Source organism: Macaca fascicularis, chromosome 16, assembly GCF_037993035.2.
Source record: "Macaca fascicularis isolate 582-1 chromosome 16, T2T-MFA8v1.1".
Lineage (NCBI taxonomy): Eukaryota > Metazoa > Chordata > Mammalia > Primates > Cercopithecidae > Macaca > Macaca fascicularis.
This window is the reverse complement of record NC_088390.1, coordinates 64,183,264-64,202,180: the sequence shown is the minus strand read 5'-3', so window position 1 is coordinate 64,202,180 and position 18,917 is coordinate 64,183,264. Positions and strand designations below refer to the sequence as shown.

The window sequence follows — 18,917 nt, the reverse complement described above, 5'->3', positions numbered from 1 at the left end:
AACAAACACTGGGGCTGAGGGGCGGAACTACGAGTGCGCAGACGTGAGCCAGAGCGGATTTCCCCTTCCCCAGACAAATTCGGCGCCCACTGGGTCGCCACAGGTCGCTGACCTTAGAGGACTGTTTGCCCGAGACTCGTGGGGCTGGATGGGAATTGTAGTCTTCCTAAGAGTTGTAGGTATTTTTTTTAGGCCTAGTTTTACCTTTCAAGATACGAAAACATAACAACACTCCAATCCATAACTGTTGACGTGTATAAGCGCGTGGAGGTCTCCAATCTATCCGCTGGATTTCCGTGAGAATTGTGCCCGCTTCGCTATTGGATGTTTCTCTCCATAAGACTACACTTTCCACAAGGAACACTGTGGCAACGACCTTTCATTCCGCAGCGAATGCTGGAAATAGTTCTTTCCGTCCACCCCCCCCCCCCCAACAATCCTTATTTCTTATATTTACCTAAACTAGAGACCTCCATTAGGGCGGAAAGAGTGGGGGAATGGGACCTCTTTTTACGACTGCTTTGGACACTAGGTAGCGATTCTGACTCTCGTATAGCAATTACTGTGACGTAATAAGCCGCAACTGGACGCGTAGAGGCCAGAGGGCCGGCACTTTAGGGCAAACTAGGGTAGAATTCTTCCTCTCCCGTCTCTTTCGTTTTACGTTATCTGGGGGCAGACTGGGTGGCCAATCCAGAGGCCCGAGAGAGACTTGGCTCCTTCTGTCCCGCCCTTCCTCTGATTGTGCCTTGATTTCGTATTCTGAGCAGCTGTTGCTTAGCGGTAGCCAGCTGGTTTCCGTGGCAACGGAAAAGCGCGGGAATTACAGATAAATTAAAACTGCGACTGCGCGGCGTGGGCTCGCTGAGACTTTCTGGACGGGGAACAGGCCGTGGGGTTTCTCAGATAACTGGGCCCCTGGGCCCCAGAGGCCTGCACCCTCTGCTCTGGGTAAAGGTAGTAGAGTCCCGGGTCCAAGTGATGCTTTGGGGGACTGGCGTGGGAGAGAGAGTGGGTATTCTTTTGGGGGGGGGAGCGGTGGCGGAAGCTGAGAGGCGTAAGGAGTTGTGAACCCTGGGGAAGGGGCAGTTTGTAGGTCGCGAGGGAAGCTCTGAGGATCAGGAAGGGGGCACGGTGTGTCCGAGGGGGAATCATCGTGATAGGAACTGAAATATGCCTTGAGGGGGACACCACGTCTATAAAAACATCGGCTGGTCACGAGGTCAGGACTTCCAGACCAGCCTGACCAACATGGTGGAACTCCGTCTCCACTAAAAATACAGAAATTAGCCGGGCGTGGTGGCGCTCCAGCTACTCAGGAGGCTGAGGCAGGAGAATCGCTAGAACCCGGGAGGCGGAGGTAGCAGTGAGCCGAGATCGCGCCATTGCCCTCCAGCCTGGGCGACAGAGCGAGACTCTGTCTCAAAACAACAGACAAAAACACCGGCTGGTATGTATGAGTGGATGGGACCTTGCGGAAGAAGAGATGCCAGGAATACGTCTGGGAAGGGGAGGAGACAGGGTTTTGTGGGAGGGAGAACTTAAGAACTGGATCCAATTGCGCTATTGAGAAAGCGCAAGAGGGAAGTAGAGGAGCGTCAGTAGTAACAGATGCTGCCGGCAGGAATGTGCTTGAGGAGGATCCTGAGATGAGAGCAGGTCACTGGGAAGGTTTAGGGGCGGGGAGGTGCTGATTGGTGTTGGTTTTGTCGTTGATTTTGGTTTTATGCAAGAAAAAGAAAGCAGCCAGAAACATTGGAGAAACCTAAGGTGACCACCACTTACCCGGTCAGTCACTCCTCTGTAGCTTTCTCTTTCTTGGAGAAAGGAAAAGACCCAAGGGCTTGGCAACAATATGTGAAGAATTACAGAATGTATGTTGTTTAATTACAAAGAGCCACTTCTAGAACCTTTAAAAAAATAAAGGATTTTGTCATTAGCTCTATGGTTTGTATTCTAAAACCTTCAAAATCTTAAATTTACCTTATTGTAAAATGATAAAATGAAGTTGTCATTTTATAAACCTTTTTTCAAACTATATATATGTATATATATATTTTTTCTAATGTGTTTAAGTTCATTGGAACAGAAAGAAATGGATTTATCTGCTGTTCGCGTTGAAGAAGTACAAAATGTCATTAATGCTATGCAGAAAATCTTAGAGTGTCCAATCTGGTAAGTCAGCACAAGAGGGTATTAATTTGGGATTTCTGTATGATTATCTGCTATGCAAATGAACAGAATTGACCTTACATAGTAGGGAGGAAAACACATGTCTAGTAAGATTAGGCTATTGTAATTGCTGATTTTCTTAACTGAAGAACTTTAAAAATATAGAAAATGATTCCTTGTTCTCCATCCACTCTGGCTCTCCCACTCCTCTCCTGTTCAACACAAAGCCTGTGGTCCGGGAAAGACAGGGACTCTCTCTTGATTGGTTCTGCACTGGGGCAGGAATCGAGTTTAGATTAACTGGCATTTTGGCTTTTCTTCCAGCTCTAAAACCAGCTCCATCACTTGAAATGGCGAAATAAAATCATGGATGAGGCCAGGGACGGTGGCTTAACGTTTGTAATCCCAGCACTTTGGGAGGCCAGGGTGGGAGATCACAAGGTCAGGAGATAGACACTGGCCTAGCCAACATGGTGAAACCCCCTCTCCACTAAAAATACAAAAATTAGCTGGGCATAGCGGCGCGGGCCTGTAATTCCAGCTACTCAGGAGGCTGAGGCAGGAGAATCACTTGAACCGGGAGGCAGATGTTGCAGTGAGCCAGTATCACACCACTGAACTCCAGCAACAGAGCTAAACTCCATCTAAAAAAAAAAGAGATCATGGATGATTGGTGTCCTTAAGGGGATAAGTATTTGGAAGAACCTTTGTCTGAAACTGGCTCTGTACATACAATGAAATTACATACTCATTTACATACAATGAAATGCAGAGGTTTTTTTTATACAGGATTTGTGTCAAGAAGCTGGAGTGCAGTGGTGCTATCACAGCTTACTGCAGCCTCAACCTTGTCAGGCTCAAGCAATCCTCCTGCCTCAGCTTCCAGAGTAGCAGGGACTATAGGTGCACACTACCATGCCCAGCTAATTTTTTTTTTTTTTTTTTGGTAGAGATAGGGTTTTGCCATGTTGGCCATGCTGGTCTCAAACTCCTGACCTCAAGTGAGGCCTTGGCCTCTCAAAGTGTTGGGATTACAGGCGTGAGCCATTGCACCCAGCCATGGTCTGAAAATCTTGATTGAAATACCACCTTTTCATTTCCAGACACTGCTATTTAAAATTACAACTCCCCCAACACACACTTTATCCTCCATTCCTGCTGCTTCTCCATAACACTTATGATTAGCTGACATTCTATGTAATGTATCCATCCTTTAGTCCCATAGAATGTAAACTCCAGGACGGAGAGATTTTTGTTTTGTTTTCGTACATCTGTATATTCAGTAGTTAGAACGGTACTTGGGACCTAGTTGCCACTCAATAAACATTTGTCAAATACATTAAATAATAAACTAAACTAAATTAGTTCTTTAATTTTTTAAAATATGGTGATGGTTAGTAGTGAGTAACATTCAAAAAATAAGTTGAAAACTTGTACTTATTGCCTCTTACCCACAATAAAAAAGGGTAAATTCAAGGAAATTTTCTTTCGTGCTTTATGAAAGTTGTTTTTCATATTTGAAGTCAAGTTAATCAGATTAAGGAAAATGCAAGTTGTGTTTTCAGAGAGATAACAAGATTTATAAATAACCATCCTCTCCCTTGCCCTTCAGCATTTTAGCTAAACAAAAATAAGAGGAAAACAAGATTTACAATTTATCAATTTATTGAAAATCAGAGCCAGAGAAGCAGGAAATGACATTGTAGGAAAAAACTGCTTTTGAAAAAGCACAAAACTTACTCATGACAATCAGAGTGATCAAAAAAATCCTCAATAGTGTGGCATTTGGATCCCTTTCTCTTTACATTTCCATGGAACAGTCATAAAAATAGGATGTTCTTTCTCATTCTGGCAAATTAAACCATCAATTAAAAACTCAGATACATAAAAATTAAAAATGTAAGAATGAAAATGCTAAATTTTTATTTTCAGTCAACTCTTATATGTTTTCTAGCTTTTCATTGCTTTTTTCCTGTTTCCTGTTAGATTAGTTTTTTTTGTTTTTTTTTTGAGGTGGAGTCTCGTTCTGTTGCCCAGGCTGGAGTGCGTGCAATGGTGTGATCTCAGCTCACTGCAGCCTCCACCTCCCAGGTATCAGCGATTGTCCTGCCTCAGCCTGCCAAGTAGCTGCGACTACAGGCGGGCGCCACCACACCCAGATAATTTTTGTATTTTTAGTGGATACGGGGTTTCACGATGTTAGCCAGGGTGGTCTCAGTTTCCTGATCTCGTGATCCGCCTGCCTTGGCCCCCCAAAATGGTGGGATTACAGGCATGAGCCACCACCCTGCCTAATTTTTTTTTTTTTTTTTGAGACGAAGTTTCGCTCTTGTTGCCCAGACTGGAGTGCAATGGTGGGATCTCAGCTCACCACAACCTCTACCTCCCCGGTTCAAGCGATTCTCCTGCCTCAGCCTCCGGAGTAGCTGGGATTGCAGACATGTGCCATCACGCCAGCTAATTTTGTATTTTATAGTAGAGACAGGGTTTCTCCATGTTGGTCCAGTTGGTCTGGAACTCCTGTCCTCAGGTGATCTGCCCGCCTCAGCCTACCAAAGTGCTGAGATTACAGGCGTGACCACCACGCCCAGACTTTTTTTTTTTTTTTTTTTTTTTTGAGATGGAGTCACACTCTGTCACCCAGTCTGGAGTGCAGTGGCTCCATCTTGGTTCACTGCAACCTCCGCCTCCCAGGTCCAGGCGCTTCCTCTGCCTCAGCCTTCTGAGTACCTGGGATTACAGGCGTGCACCACTGTGGCCGGCTAATTTTGTATTTTTAGTAGCGATATGGTTTCACCATGTTGGTCAGGCTAGTTTTGAACTCCTGACCTCGTGATCTGCCAGCCTTGGCCTCCCAAAGTGCTGGGATTACAGGCGTGAGCCACTGGGCCTGGGTTAAGATAAATTTTTGATGGTTTTTTAGACTCATTTTTATAGAAAGTTCTAGGATGGGGATCATATTTCACTTCCTTTTAATACAGTACAGTATAGCACAATTTGCAGTTACGTCTTAATATATGATTCTTGATCATGACTGGAAACAGTGTTATTTGTGGTAGCTATAGGGTAGGTAAGATTTTCAGCCTTTTTTAGGTTTCTTGAACTAAAATTCCTTCTGCTGACTTCTAAGTTGCTATTTGGCAGCTATTTCTGACAATTGGTAGTTCTCTGTAACTTTTTACCTATAACATTTTTGACTTTCAGAAGAATTTGCTAAAATGTGTACACCAGTGGGTTGTTGTTTTTCAACCTAAACCTAGCTGCTTTTTCCAGTCACTTATCCGTATTGGAAGCTCAAAATGCAAATGTACAGTACGCCTAAAATATTGCCTGGTTTGAAAAGTGCTTAAAATATTTGAATCATTTTTATAGTAAACATTTACTCTCATCAGGACCTAGAAGAGGAACATTTTAATTTTTTTCGTATTCCCTTTTCACAGTCTTCCTTGAGCATTCATTACCTTTTTACATATTGGAGTTTTCATCTGTTCAAAGTTTGTGTTTACAGTGTGTTTATATAGTTTAGATTATAATTACCATACTGAAATATAATTATTTCAGAATTGAGTCAGTGGTGAGAATGAAAGCCATCTGGTATGATAACTGAATCCAATTTTTCTTTTACGGAGAATTTCTTTGAAATGTAGCTTATCTCAGAAATAGGGATTTAGTAACAAATCAGTTTTCTTTGTCAAGGTTGTTTTTCTTTTTATTTTTTTTTATTTTTTTATTTTTTTTATTTTTTTTTTTTTGAGACGGAGTCTCGCTCTGCCGCCCAGGCTGGAGTGCAGTGGCCGGATCTCAGCTCACTGCAAGCTCCGCCTCCCGGGTTCACGCCATTCTCCTGCCTCAGCCTCCCGAGTAGCTGGGACTACAGGCGCCCGCCACCGCGCCCGGCTAGTTTTTTTTTTGTATTTTTTAGTAGAGACGGGGTTTCACCGTGTTAGCCAGGATGGTCTCGATCTCCTGACCTCGTGATCCGCCCGTCTCGGCCTCCCAAAGTGCTGGGATTACAGGCTTGAGCCACCGCGCCCAGCCGTTTTTCTTTTTAAAGTCACATTTGGTCCCAGTAATAACACCAACATTGGTACAAGTCATCTCAGGTTTTGAAGCATTTTCCCAAGTGGCATTTTATTTTGTTCTTGCAATAGCCCAAGGAGACTGGCAGGGTGAATGACAGAGAAGGAAACTGCGGTTTAGGTAGAGTGGTTAGCTCAAGGTGGCTCTGCTTATATACACAACTGGTAGTAGAAACCCAGCCTTCTGACTTAGTTCACTGTTTTTGTTTTCACTGCCCTGTGCTGCATCAGAAATTACATGATTACAAGAATTGTATTACCAAACCCTTTACAATAAGATTACTGTCCCCGAGCTTTTCTTGTGATCCTTTTCTTTTTTTTTAAATTTTTTTGAGATGGAGTCTCTGTCGCACAGGCTGACCCGCCTCAGCCTCCCAAAGTGCTGGGATTACAGCGTGAGCCCCTGCACCTGGCCCTTATGATCCTTTTCTAAAAAGTTAAATATTTAATGAAAATAACCACATTCTTGTCACACTACCAGGTTACTTGTTCTTTGATGTCCTGCCTGGACTTTACCCAAGAAGTTCGTTTCAAAAGTTTACATTTGGCCGGGCGCAGTGGCTCACGCCTGTAATCCCAGCACTTTGGGAGGCCGAGGCGGGCGGATCACAAGGTCAGGAGATCGAGACCATGGTGAAACCCCGTCTCTACTAAAAATACAAAAAATGAGCCGGGCGCCGTGGCGGGCGCCTGTAGTTCCAGCTACTCGGGAGGCTGAGGCAGGAGAATGGCGTGAACCCGGGAGGCGGAGCTTGCAGTGAGCCAGGATAGCGCCACTGCACTCCAGCTTGGGCGACAGAGCGAGACTCCGTCTCAAAAAAAAAAAAAAAAAAAAAGGCCGGGCGCGGTGGCTCAAGCCTGTAATCCCAGCACTTTGGGAGGCCGAGGCGGGCGGATCACGAGGTCAGGAGATCGAGACCATCCTGGCTGACACGGTGAAACCCCGTCTCTACTAAAAAATACAAAAAACTAGCCGGGCGAGGTGGCGGGCGCCTGTAGTGCCAGCTACTGGGGAGGCTGAGGCAGGAGAATTGTGTGAACCCGGGAGGCGGAGCCTGCAGTGAGCTGAGATCTGGCCACTGCACTCCAGCCTGGGCGGCAGAGTGAGACTCCGTCTCAAAAAAAAAAAAAAAGTTTACATTTAGGGCTAAGTGTAGTGGCTCATGCCTGTAATCCCAGCTGAGGCAGGTGGATCACTTGAGGTCAGGACTTCAAGACCAGCCTGGGCAACATGGTGAAACCCTTTCCCTACCAAAAATACAAAAAAATTAGCTGAGCGTAGCAGCACACGCCTGTAGTCCCGAAGGCTGAGGCACAAGAATCACTTCAATCGGAGAGGCAGAGGTTGCAGTGAGCCGAGACCGCATCACTGCACTCCAGCCTGAGCCGTAGAGTGAGTGAGACTCCATCTCCCCACCCCACCCAAAAAAAAAGATTCACATTCAGAAGAAAGCTAAAGACCAGGTACAGTAGCTCACACTTGTAATCCCAGCACTTTGGGAAGCCGAAGCAGGAAGATTGCTTGAGGCCAGGCATTCAAGACCAGCATGGGCAACACAGTGAGATCCTGTCTCTACAAAAATTAATTAACATTAATTTTTTTTTTTTTTTTTTTTTTGAGACAGAGTGTTGCTCTGTCACCCAGGCTGGAGTGCAGTAGCGTGATCTCCACTCACTGCAAGCTCCGCATCCTGGGTTCACGCCATTCTCCTGCCTCAGCCTCCCGTAACATTAAAGATTTTTAAAATGGCCGGGCATGGTGGCTCACTCCTGTAATCCCAGTACTTTGGGAGGCCGAGGCATGGTGGTGTGTGCCTGCAGTCCCAGCTACTCGGGAGGCTGAGGCAGGAGAATCATTTGAACCCATGAGACGGAGGTCACAGAGAGCCGAGATCGAGCCACTGCACTCCAGCCTGGGAGACAAAATGAGACTCTGTCAGAAAAAAAAAATGAAAAAGACCAGAATAAAGCTGAAGATTTTTTTTTTTTTTTTGAGACGGAGTCTTACTCTGTCGCCCAGGCTGGAGTGCAGTGGCCGGATCTCAGCTCACTGCAAGCTCAGCCTCCCGAGTAGCTGGGACTACAGGCGCCCACCACCTCGCCCAGCTAGTTTTTTGTATTTTTTAGTAGAGACGGGGTTTCACTGTGTTAGCCAGGATGGTCTCGATCTCCTGACCTCGTGATCCGCCCGTCTTGGCCTCCCAAACTGCTGGGATTACAGTCTTGAGCCACCGCGCCCGGCCAAAGCTGAAGATTTAAAATAGCCTCCAGGTTCCTACCAGGAGTTACCAACTACCTCTCTGATGGTCTTTCCCTACAATATCCCGCTGGATTATTATATTTTAGCACCTTGACCTATCTGATGTCCTGCATACATAGGCATGGTCCTGCTTAGGGTTTGCCTTCTCTGCTCCCTCTTTCCTGGAACGCTCTCCCCCTAATTGTTTCATAGTGTGTTTCTTTACATTATTAAGCTGTTCTCTAGTCTTACCTCAGTGACACTTTCCTGACCCCCTCCATGTACATCTCACCCCCACATACATATTGAACTACCTGTTTCCCCTTACCCTGCTTAATTTTTCTCTTTAATATACTTATTCCCATGTATTCTTTAATTCTGCATCAACTGTCTACCACACTAGAATGTGAGCTCTATGAGAGCAGGCTTTATTTTGTAAACTGCTGTATTTCTATCTCCTAAAATAGTACTTGAGTATAGTAGTAGATACTTAATAAACACTTGTTGTATTAGTATAATAAATGAATTAATCTCAGGAAGGCCTTGGTTTTGTGGATAGACAGGTAGGGATGGGAACTTGGGTGATGTATTTTCTAAAGTTTTAATTTTTTAAGCTTATTATTATTATTTTATTATTATTTTGAGACAGAGTCTAGCTCTGTTGTCCAGGCTGGCGTGCAGTGGTGCGATCTTGGCTCACTGTAACCTGCACCTCCCGGGTTCAAGCGATTCTCCTGCCTCAGCCTCCCAAGTAGCTAGGATTACAGGTGCCTGCTACCCTGCCCAGTTAATTTTTGTATTTTTAGTAGAGACAGGGTTTCACTGTGTTGACCAGGCTGGTCTCGAAATCCTGACCTTGTGATCCGCCCTCCTCGGCCTCCCAAAGTGCTGGGATTACAAGAATGAGCCCCTGCATCTGGCCTTATTTTCTTTTTCTTTTTTTTTGAGACAGAGTCTTCCTCTGTCACCTAGGTTGGAGTGCAGTGGCGCGATAGTGGCTCACTCTGCAACCTCCACCTGTGGGATTCAAGTGATCCTTCTACCTTAGCCTCCAAAGTAGCTGGGACCACAGGCATGCCCCACCATGCCTAATTTTTGTATTTTTAGTGTAGACGAGGTTGCACCATGTTGCCCAGGATGATCTGGAACTCTTGAGCTCAGGTAATCCACCCACCTCAGCCTCCCAAAGTGCTAGGATTACAGGCATGAGACCAGGCCTGGCCTTAAGTTTATTATTTTCTAAATTTCCTTTGGTGAGTACTTTTTACACTGTTTTTACAAAGTAATCACAAACCAAACACCATGCCTCTTCTGAAGTGATCTAATAAGAGTACACAGTACCATCTGTAAAGTCGTCTTGCCAAAAAGTTGAACCTGAATTTGATTAAGTGTATAAGTCTAGTTTACAGGAAATAAGGCTAGTGATACAAGTTAAACCTCACCATGGGGTTATACAATCAGCAAAATCCAGAATGTGATAAACTCCACAAGTCAAATGACCTAATTTTAAAAATAAATGTTAAGGGAGGAAAAGTATGGGACACCTGTAGATTAGAAGACACTCGGGACTGGGCATGGTGGCTCACGCCTGTAATCCCAGCACTTTAGGAGGCCAAGGCAGGTGGATCACCTGAGGTCAGGAGTTCGAGACCAGCCTGGCCAACATGGTGAAACCCCATCTCTACTAAAAATACAAAAAATTAGCTTGGTGTTGTGGCGCATGCCTGTAGTTCCAACTACTTGGGAGGCTGAGGCAGGAGAATCACTTGAACCCGGGAGGCAGAGGTTGCAGTGGGCCAAGATCGCACCATTGCATTCCAGTCTGGGCTACAAAAGCGAAACTCCATCTCAAAACAAAGAAGACACTTGGATTGGGTGTGTTGGCTCTTGCCTGTAAACCCAGTGCTGGGAGGATTGCTTGAGCCCAGGAGTTCAAGGCTGCAGTGAGCTGTATTTGCACCAGTGCACTCCAGCCTAGGTGACAGAGTGAGACCTCATCTTAAAAGTAATAATAATTAAAATAATCTGGGGTGGGGTGGATATGGATGAAACAACTTGGCCATGAGTTGATGATTGTTGAAACAGGGTGATGGTCTATATAGTCCATTTTATTATTTTATTTACTTGAAATTTTGAAATACTTAAAATTTTCCATATTGATTTATAAAGGCATTTACAAGGCCGGGCGCGGTGGCTCAAGCCTGTAATCCCAGCACTTTGGGAGGCCGAGACGGGCGGATCACGAGGTCAGGAGATCGAGACCATCCTGGCGAATACGGTGAGACCCCGTCTCTACTAAAAAATACAAAAAAACTAGCCGGGCGAGGTGGCGGGCGCCTGTAGTCCCAGCTACTCCGGAGGCTGAGGCAGGAGAATGGCGTAAACCCGGGAGGCGGAGCTTGCAGTGAGCTGAGATCCGGCCACTGCACTCCAGCCTGGGCGACAGAGCCAGACTCCATCTCAAAAAAAAAAAAAAAAAAAAGGCATTTACAGTAAAATTTTAAAAAAAGGGCTAGGAAGGAATTCAAAAGAAATATAAGCAGAAAATTTTGTCTTTATAGAGCTTAGAGTTAAGATTTGAGATGGGCACCCACAGTGATAGTGCAGAAAAATATATCACTGAAAATGAATTTGTACCAACTATTATCACGTAATCTTTTAAATGCTGATGATAGTATAGAGTATTGAAGGGATCAATATAATTCTGTTTTGATGTCTGAAAGCTCACTGAAGGTAAGGATCGTATTCTCTGCTGTATTCTTGGTTCCTGGCACAGCAGACATTTAATAAATATTGAATGAACTTGAAGCCTTATGTTGACTCAGTAATAACAGCCCAGAGTTGAACTTATTCATGAAGAATATCTTTATTTTTAAATAAATTATTGAGTCTCATTTATTTTCTTTTTTTTCCTCCCTTCCCTACTAGTCTGGAGTTGATCAAGGAACCTGTCTCCACAAAGTGTGACCACATATTTTGCAGGTAAGTTTGAATGTGTTATGTGGCTCCATTATTAGCTTTTGTTTTTGTCCTTCATAACCCAGGGAACACCGAACTTTATAGAAGCTTTAGTTTCTTCAATTAAGTGAGAATGAAAAATCCAACTCTATTTCATTCTTTCTCAGTATACAGTCATCAAAAGTTGGTTGTAATCATAGTTCCTGGTAAAGTTTTGACATAGATTATCTTTTTTTTTTTTTTTTGAGACAAAGTCTCGCTCTGTCACCCAGGCTGAAATGCAGTGGCACGATCTTGGCTCACTGCAACCTCTAGCCCCCAAGTTCAAGCAGTTCTACCTCAGCCTCCCGAGTAGCTGGGACTACAGGTGCCTGCCACCACGCTTGGCTAATTTTTGTACTTTTAGTAGAGACGGGGTTTCACCATATTGGCCAGGCTGGTCTCGAACTCCTGACCTTATGATCCACCCTCCTCGGCCTCCCAAAGCTCTGGGATTACAGGCGTGAACCACGACACCCGACTGACATATATTATCTATTAGGATGTAATATCATTTTGAACAGTGTTTTGTATTTTTTGCGTCCACCAGTGAAAGCAAACTGTAAGCAGTTGTGAAATAAGCAAATTGTGTTTGAGCCTTCTCAGTTTCTCCTTTCTGTTCATTCTGCATATCTTTATGCATTCCCCCTTTTAAGGGTCAGTGTTTGCCTGCTTCATAATCCTTGCGAAGACAGTAAAGGACGTGAGACTAGTATCTATTTAGGCCGAAATTCATTTATAGTGGTGATTCAAGTTATATTTACGTATTTGATTATCTTGACCTTTGAAATGAAAATGTTTGTTTCTTAATAAAAGAATTTCAGAAAAAGTAGAGTAGGTAATTTAGTAGAATAAGTGGGCTTTCTCCTTTTCTTTATGTTAAGCTATGGCTCACAGCTTACCTTAAATGTCAACTAATTTATTTTTAAGTATTTATGTACCTGGTACATTACCTGGTAGCAGGTACAAACTATGTACTTGGTAAAAAGTTTATTGGCACAAAAAGGTATATGATGCAAAGTATATTTCCCTCTTACCCTACAATCCCTGCCTCCCTGTTCCCTGCCCAGACAACCACAATGATCAATTTCTTATGTATCCTTTGAGGAATTTTTGAATTCCAGAGTTCTTAACTTGGGGTTTATGAATAGTCCTTATGAATTTCCTAGAATTATATTTAAATTGTGTTAAAAACTATGGCCATGTACATTTTTCTGGGAAGGTAGTCCATAATTTTCATCAGATTATTAGGATGTTTCCATAAGCTAAAAAAGGGAACAGCTGCTTCTCTAAGGATAATGAGGGCTGGCTGAAGCTGAAGGAAACCTGTTCCCATTGGAGAGAGACCCTGTGAACACAAGTCTGCCAGCTGGCTGGTGCCTTCCTCTGAATTCTGTCTTTTTCTTCCCATTCTTCTGTCCCAGTAAGAATTCAGAAGCTCATTTTCACTGTCTTTTCCCTGTGCCATGTCATGCCACTGGCCTAAATCTGTTCCCAGCAGTTTCCATCTGATTCCGCAGCCCCTGGTCCCTGGACATGCGCCAAGACAACACAGCTTTATCTCTCTACTTCAGGAATTTTTAGTATAGCCTGGCGCGGTGGCTCACGACTGTAATCCCAGCACTCTGGGAGGCCGAGGCAGGCGGATTATGACGTCAGGAGTTCAAGACCAGCCTGACCAACATGGTGAAACCCTGTCTCTACTGCAAATACAAAAATTAGCAGGGCATGGTGGTGCAGCCCTGTAATCCTAGCTACTTGGGAGGCCGAGGCAGGAGAATCGCTTGAACCCGGGACGCGGAGGTTGCAGTGAGCCGAGAGCCAAGATCGCACCAATGCACACTGCACTCCAGCCTGGGCAACAGAATGAGACTCCGTCTAAAAAAAAAAAAGCAAATAATTTTTAGTTTAATAATTTTGTGGCCTCTACAGCAGTACTTCTCAAACTGCCTATGGTGTAGGACCAATTTCTTCACAGGTCAGTACTTCCGAAAAAGAAGGCCAGGCGTGGTGGCTCCAGCCTGTAATCCCAGCACTTTGGGGGGTTGAGGTGGACAGATCACTTGAGGTCAGGAGTTCGACACCAACCTGGCTAACATGAACATGGTGAAACCCCATCTCTACTAAAAATACAAAAATTAGCCGGGCATGGTGGTGCGCACCTGTAGTCCCAGCTACTCGGGAGGCTGAGGCAGGGGAATCACTTCAACCCGGGAGATGGAGGTTGCAGTGAGCTGAGATCATGCCACTGTACTCCAGCCTGGGGGGAAAATGAAGTTTAAAAGTCCCATTATTGGCCAGGTGCAATGGCTGAGGCCTGTAATCCCAGCAGTTTTGGAGGCTGAGGCAGGTGGATCACCTGAGGTCAGGAGTTTGAGACCAGCCTGGTCAACTTGGTGAAACCTCGTCTTTACTAAAAATACAAAAGTAGCTGGGCGTGGTGGCGCATGCCTGTAATCGCAGCTACTCAGGAGGCTGAGGCAGGAGAATCTCTTGAACCCTGAGGGTGGATGTTGCAGTGAGCTGAGATCATGCCACTGCATTCCAGCCTGGGTGACAAGAGGGAAACTCCAAAAAAAAAAAAAAAAAGTCCTAGTATTTACTATAGATAGCTAAAGATTAACCTTATAAGTGCTGGGGCTTTCAATTTCTCTGGATGAGACTCTTTCTGGAATGAACTGTATGTTTTCTTGTCACCTTGAGTAACAAATGCTGAACATACTATATTATTACAGTGACTTAAGAAAAGATTAAGGGTCCAGTGTGGTAGCTCCTGCCTATAACCCCAGCACTCTAGGAGGCCAAGGCAGGAGGATTACTCGAGGCCAGGAGTTCGAAGCTATAGTGAGCTATGATCACACCACTACACTCCAGCCTAGATGACAGAGTGAGACCCTGTCTTTTTTTTTCTTTTTTTTTTTTTTGGAGACGGTGTTTCACTCTATTGCCCTGGCTGGAGTGCAGTGGTGCCATGTCAGCTCACTGCAACCGCTGCCTTATGGGTTCAAGCAATTCTCCTGCCTCAGCCTCTCAAGTAGCTGGGATTACAGGCATCTGCCACCACACCTGGCTAATTTTTGTATTTTTAGTCAAGATGGGGTTTCACCATGTTGGCCAGGCTGCTCTTACTCCTGACCTCAGCCACCTTGGCCTTCCAAAGTGTTGGGATTACAGGTGTGAGCCACTGCGCCAGGCTGACCCTGTCTCTTAAAAAAAAAAAAGAGAGTGATTAAATTATGAACATTAGTTGCTTTGAGAACTTGTGGAAGAAGGAAATTATAGGCTTATAGAAATGTACAAAGAAACGAAAATAGAGGCCGGGCGCAGTGACTCACACTTGTAATCCCAGCACTTTGGGAGGTCGAGGTGGGCGGATCACGAGGTCAGGTAATCAAGACCATCCTGGCCAAAATGGTGAAACCCTGTCTCTAGTAAAACACAAAAAAAACTAGCCTGGCATAGTGCACGCACCTGTAGTCCCAGCTATTTGGTAGGCTGAGGAAGGGGAATCACTTGAACCTGGGAGGCAGAGGTTGCCCTGAGCCGAGATCATGACACCGCACTCCACCCTGACGACAGAGTGAGACTCCATCTCAAGAAAAAGAAAAAGAAAATAGATTACATCCATGAAAAAGAAACTAACTTTGCATATGTGTATAGGAGTTGTGTTAGAAAAGGAAGAAGCCCTCAAAAATGGGGAAGATGTTTGCAAGAAAGAGAAGGTCCAAGAGGAGACAGAAGGGATTGGAAATAGAAAATGGATGTAAGAAAGAGTTAATTATTACTCATAAACAGTAATGAAGGAAAAGGAAAGTAATTCTACAGGAAGATGCTGAGGTGCTTTGAGCCCAGTGACGTAGGAGGTAAAGGCAACTGTTGAGATTGAGAGGGTTAGAGTTGGCAACTGGAGAAGAGTGAGAAGCTTGAAACCCCTAATAATGAAGATTGTGATAATCAGTAAAGAACCAGTCATATAGATATATATGTGTGTATACATATATATTATAGAAATATGTTATATATACGTGTGTGATACATATATATGTTTGTTTGTTTGAGACAGTGTCTCCCTCTGACACCCAGGCTGGAGTTCAGTGGTGTGATCATAGTTCACTTTTACCTTGCACTCCTGGGCTCAAGCAATCCTCTCATCTTAGCCCCCCAAGTAGCTAGGACTACAGGTACATGGCATTTGCCCAGCTAATTTTTTAAGTTTCTTGCAGACATGGGCCAGCCATATTTTAAATTGTGTTTTGAATGTTATATTAAAAGTCCAAAGCCGGGCGTGGTAGCTCATGCCTGTAATCCCAGCACTTTGGGAGGCCAAGGCAGGCGGATCACGAGGTCAGGAGTTTGAGACCAGCCTGGCCAATATGGTAACCCCATCTCTGCTAACAATACAAAAATTAGCCAGGCGTGGTGGCGCACGCCTGTCATCCCAGCTACCTGGGAGGCTGAGGCAGAGGAATCGCTTGAACCCGGGAGGCAGAGGCTTTAGTGAGTTGAGATCGTGCCACTGCATTCTAGCCTGGGCAACAGAGCAAGATTCAGTCTCAAAAAAAAAAAAATGTCCAGTATAATGCCCATGTGCTAGATTGACTTTTTCATGATATTACTTCTGAATATCAATATAATCTGAATAATACTTTGATCTATATGATGAGAAAGCTGGGAGCCTGGGAGCGATACCCCCATGCTTTGATTGTATTAATTGTATTTTCTACGGATAAACTCTAATTGCTAAAAATAAAACAACTTTTTTGACCCAAGCAAGCCTAAAGTTCTGAAATCTTTTTTTGTTTGTTTGTTTTTTGGGTTTTGTTTTGTTTTGTTTTGAGACAGTCTCGCTCTGTCGCCCAGGCTGGAGTGCAGTGGTGCAGTCTTGGCTCACTGCAAGATCTGCCTCCTGGGTTCTTTTCATTCTCCTGCCTCAGCCTCCCGAGTAGCTGGGACTACAGGTGCCCGCCACCATGCCCGGCTAATTTTTTTGTATTTTTGGTAGAGACAGAGTTTCACTGTGTTAGCCAGGATGGTCTCCATCTCCTGACCTTGTGATCCGCCCGCCTTGGCCTACTAAAGTGCTGGGATTACAAGCATGAGCCACTGCGCCTGGCTGTTTTGTTTTGTTTTTTGTTTTTTTGGAGATGGAGTCTCACTGTGTCGCCCTGACTAGAGTGCAGTGGCATGATCTCAGCTCACTGCCACCTCCACCTCCTGGGTTTAAGCGAGTCTCCTGCCTCAGCCTCCTGAGTAGCTGGGACTACAGGCATGTCCCACCATGCCCAGCTAATTTGTATTTTTAGTAGAGACAGGGTTTCACTATGTAGGCCAGGCTGGTCCCGAACTCCTGACCTCAGGTGATCTGCTTGCCTTGGCCTCCCAGAGTGCCTCCCAAGGTGGCTCACAGGCATGAGCCACCTTGCCCAGCCAGTTCTAAAATCTTTTATGAAGCATACAAAAAAAGATAATAATATCAATCTAGAAAAAATTTCTTAAGGCATTCATGCATTAGTTTGAACTTTCCAAGCAAAAGATGCAATGTGTAATACTTTTTTTTTTTTCTTTTTCTTTTTCTTTTTTTGAGATAGGATCTTGTTCTGTTGCCCAGGCTGGAGTGCAGTGGCACAATCTCAGCTTACTGCAGCCTCCGCCTCCCTGGTTCAAGCGATGCTCCTGCCTCAGACTCCCAAGTAGCTGGGCTTACAGGCGTGAACCACCATGCACGGCTAATTTTTGTATTTTTAGTAGAGACAAGGTTTCACCATGTTGACCAGGCTGGTCTCAAACTCCTGACCACCTCAGCCTCCCAAAGTGCTGGGATTGCAGGCATTAGCCACCACGCCCAGCCTTGTACTTTTAGTAGAGACTGTGTTTCAGCATGTTGACCAAGCTGGTCTTGAACTGACCTCAAGTGATCTGCCCACCTCCACCTCCAAAAATGCTGGGATTATAGGCATGAGCCACCACACTCAGCCTGTAATACTTTTTTGAAGATCTAGAATCACATTGTTCAAAGAGATAGAAAGTGAGCCATAAATGTAACTTAAATTTTTCAACAGCTACTTTTTTTTTTTTTTTTTTGAGACAGGGTCTCACTCTGTTGTCCAAGCTGGAGTGCAGTGGTATGATCATGAGGCTTACTGTAGCCTTGACCTCCCAGGCTCAAGTGATCTTATCACCTCAGCCTCCCAAGTAGCTGGGACTATAAGTGCACACCACCATGTCAAGCTAAATGTTGTGTTTTCTGTACAGACGGGGTTTCGCCATGTTGCCCAGGCTGGTCTTGAACTTTGGGCTTAACCCATCTGCCCACCTCGGCATCCCAAAGTGCTATGATTACAGGTTTGTGTCATGCCTAGCCAGTATTTTAGTTCGCTCAGTCTTTTCAAGTCATATACAAGTTCATTTTCTTTTGAGTTTAGTTAACAACCTTTATACACGTGTTCTTTTTCTAGCACAAAGAAAGATTTGAATCCCTATATTGGTTGATTTCTGCATACCTAGTTCCGCTGCATTATTTATATTATTGTGTAGACTACAGCACAAGACAGCTTAGCTTGTCACTCTACTGTACTATATTCTGCAGTACAATCATAAGGGAATTTCCTCTCTTCCCCTGCTCTGAATTGTTCAATTGTACTATTTGCTGGAGTAATGCTCGATGCCTCCGTGATCCATTATACTAGAGTATATGTAGTATTTGTAGATTCTGAAGGAGCGGGAGCCTCTATTCTGAGTTTTAAAGGTACTTATGTACAGTGGAGGTAGCTTTTTGACAGCCTCATCTTCCAAACTATAGAGTCATTGTTTTGTTGAGTGCAATATGGTACTTGAAGCATCTATATCGGCAAAGAAGGACCCGAGTCTCCTTGACCTTACCTACTATATTCACTTTCTCTAGTAGGAAGATTGTGGGTGCCTCTCCCCAGACTTAGTTTCCCTGTCAAAAAAGAAAAAAGGAAGATTGTGGGCTTTGCAACAATCCAATTCTGGATCCAATATAACCTTCACTGCTTAATTACTGTGTGTTCTGGGACAAGCCTCTACTCTATAAAAATGAAGATAAGGCCAGGCGTGATGGCTCATGCCTGTAATCCCAGCACTTTGGGATGCCAAGGCGGGAGGATCACTTGAGGCTAGGAATTCGAGACCAGACTGGGCAATATAGCGAAACCACATCTGTACAAAAATAAAAATAAAATGTAGCCCGGCGCAATGGCTCACACCTGTAATCCCAGCACTTTGGGAGGCTAAAGCAGGCGGATCACTTGAGGTCAGGAGTTCAAGACTATAGAAAGACAGAAAGAAAGAGAGATGGGTTTTTTTATTTGTTTGTTTGTTTGTTTCTTTGTTTGTTTTTGAGATGGAGTTTCGCTCTTTTTGCCCAGGCTGGAGTGCAATGGTGCGATCTCAGCTTACCGCAATCTCTG

General features: G+C 44.5%; 1 protein-coding gene across 34 annotated transcripts in view; it reads left to right on the top strand.

Moving 5' to 3' along the window:
• Positions 1-740: 740 nt before the first annotated feature.
• The window catches only part of BRCA1 (BRCA1 DNA repair associated), an 86,058-nt gene continuing 67,881 nt past the window's right edge, over positions 741-18,917 (top strand). For 7 of the 34 annotated variants that reach the window (XM_074019714.1, XM_074019712.1, XM_074019717.1 and 4 more), the window contains exons 1-3: positions 741-957; positions 2,077-2,175; positions 11,419-11,472. In XM_074019714.1, the coding sequence (XP_073875815.1) occupies positions 2,096-2,175; positions 11,419-11,472 (134 nt within the window). In that variant the 5' untranslated portion in view covers positions 741-957; positions 2,077-2,095. Of the gene's footprint in view, positions 1,451-1,568; positions 1,660-2,076; positions 2,176-4,242; positions 4,264-10,664; positions 10,769-11,418; positions 11,473-17,739; positions 17,830-18,917 lie in introns of those variants that run through there. The other 27 variants (XM_045375929.3, XM_074019711.1, XM_074019707.1 and 24 more) reach the window with 16 other exon arrangements.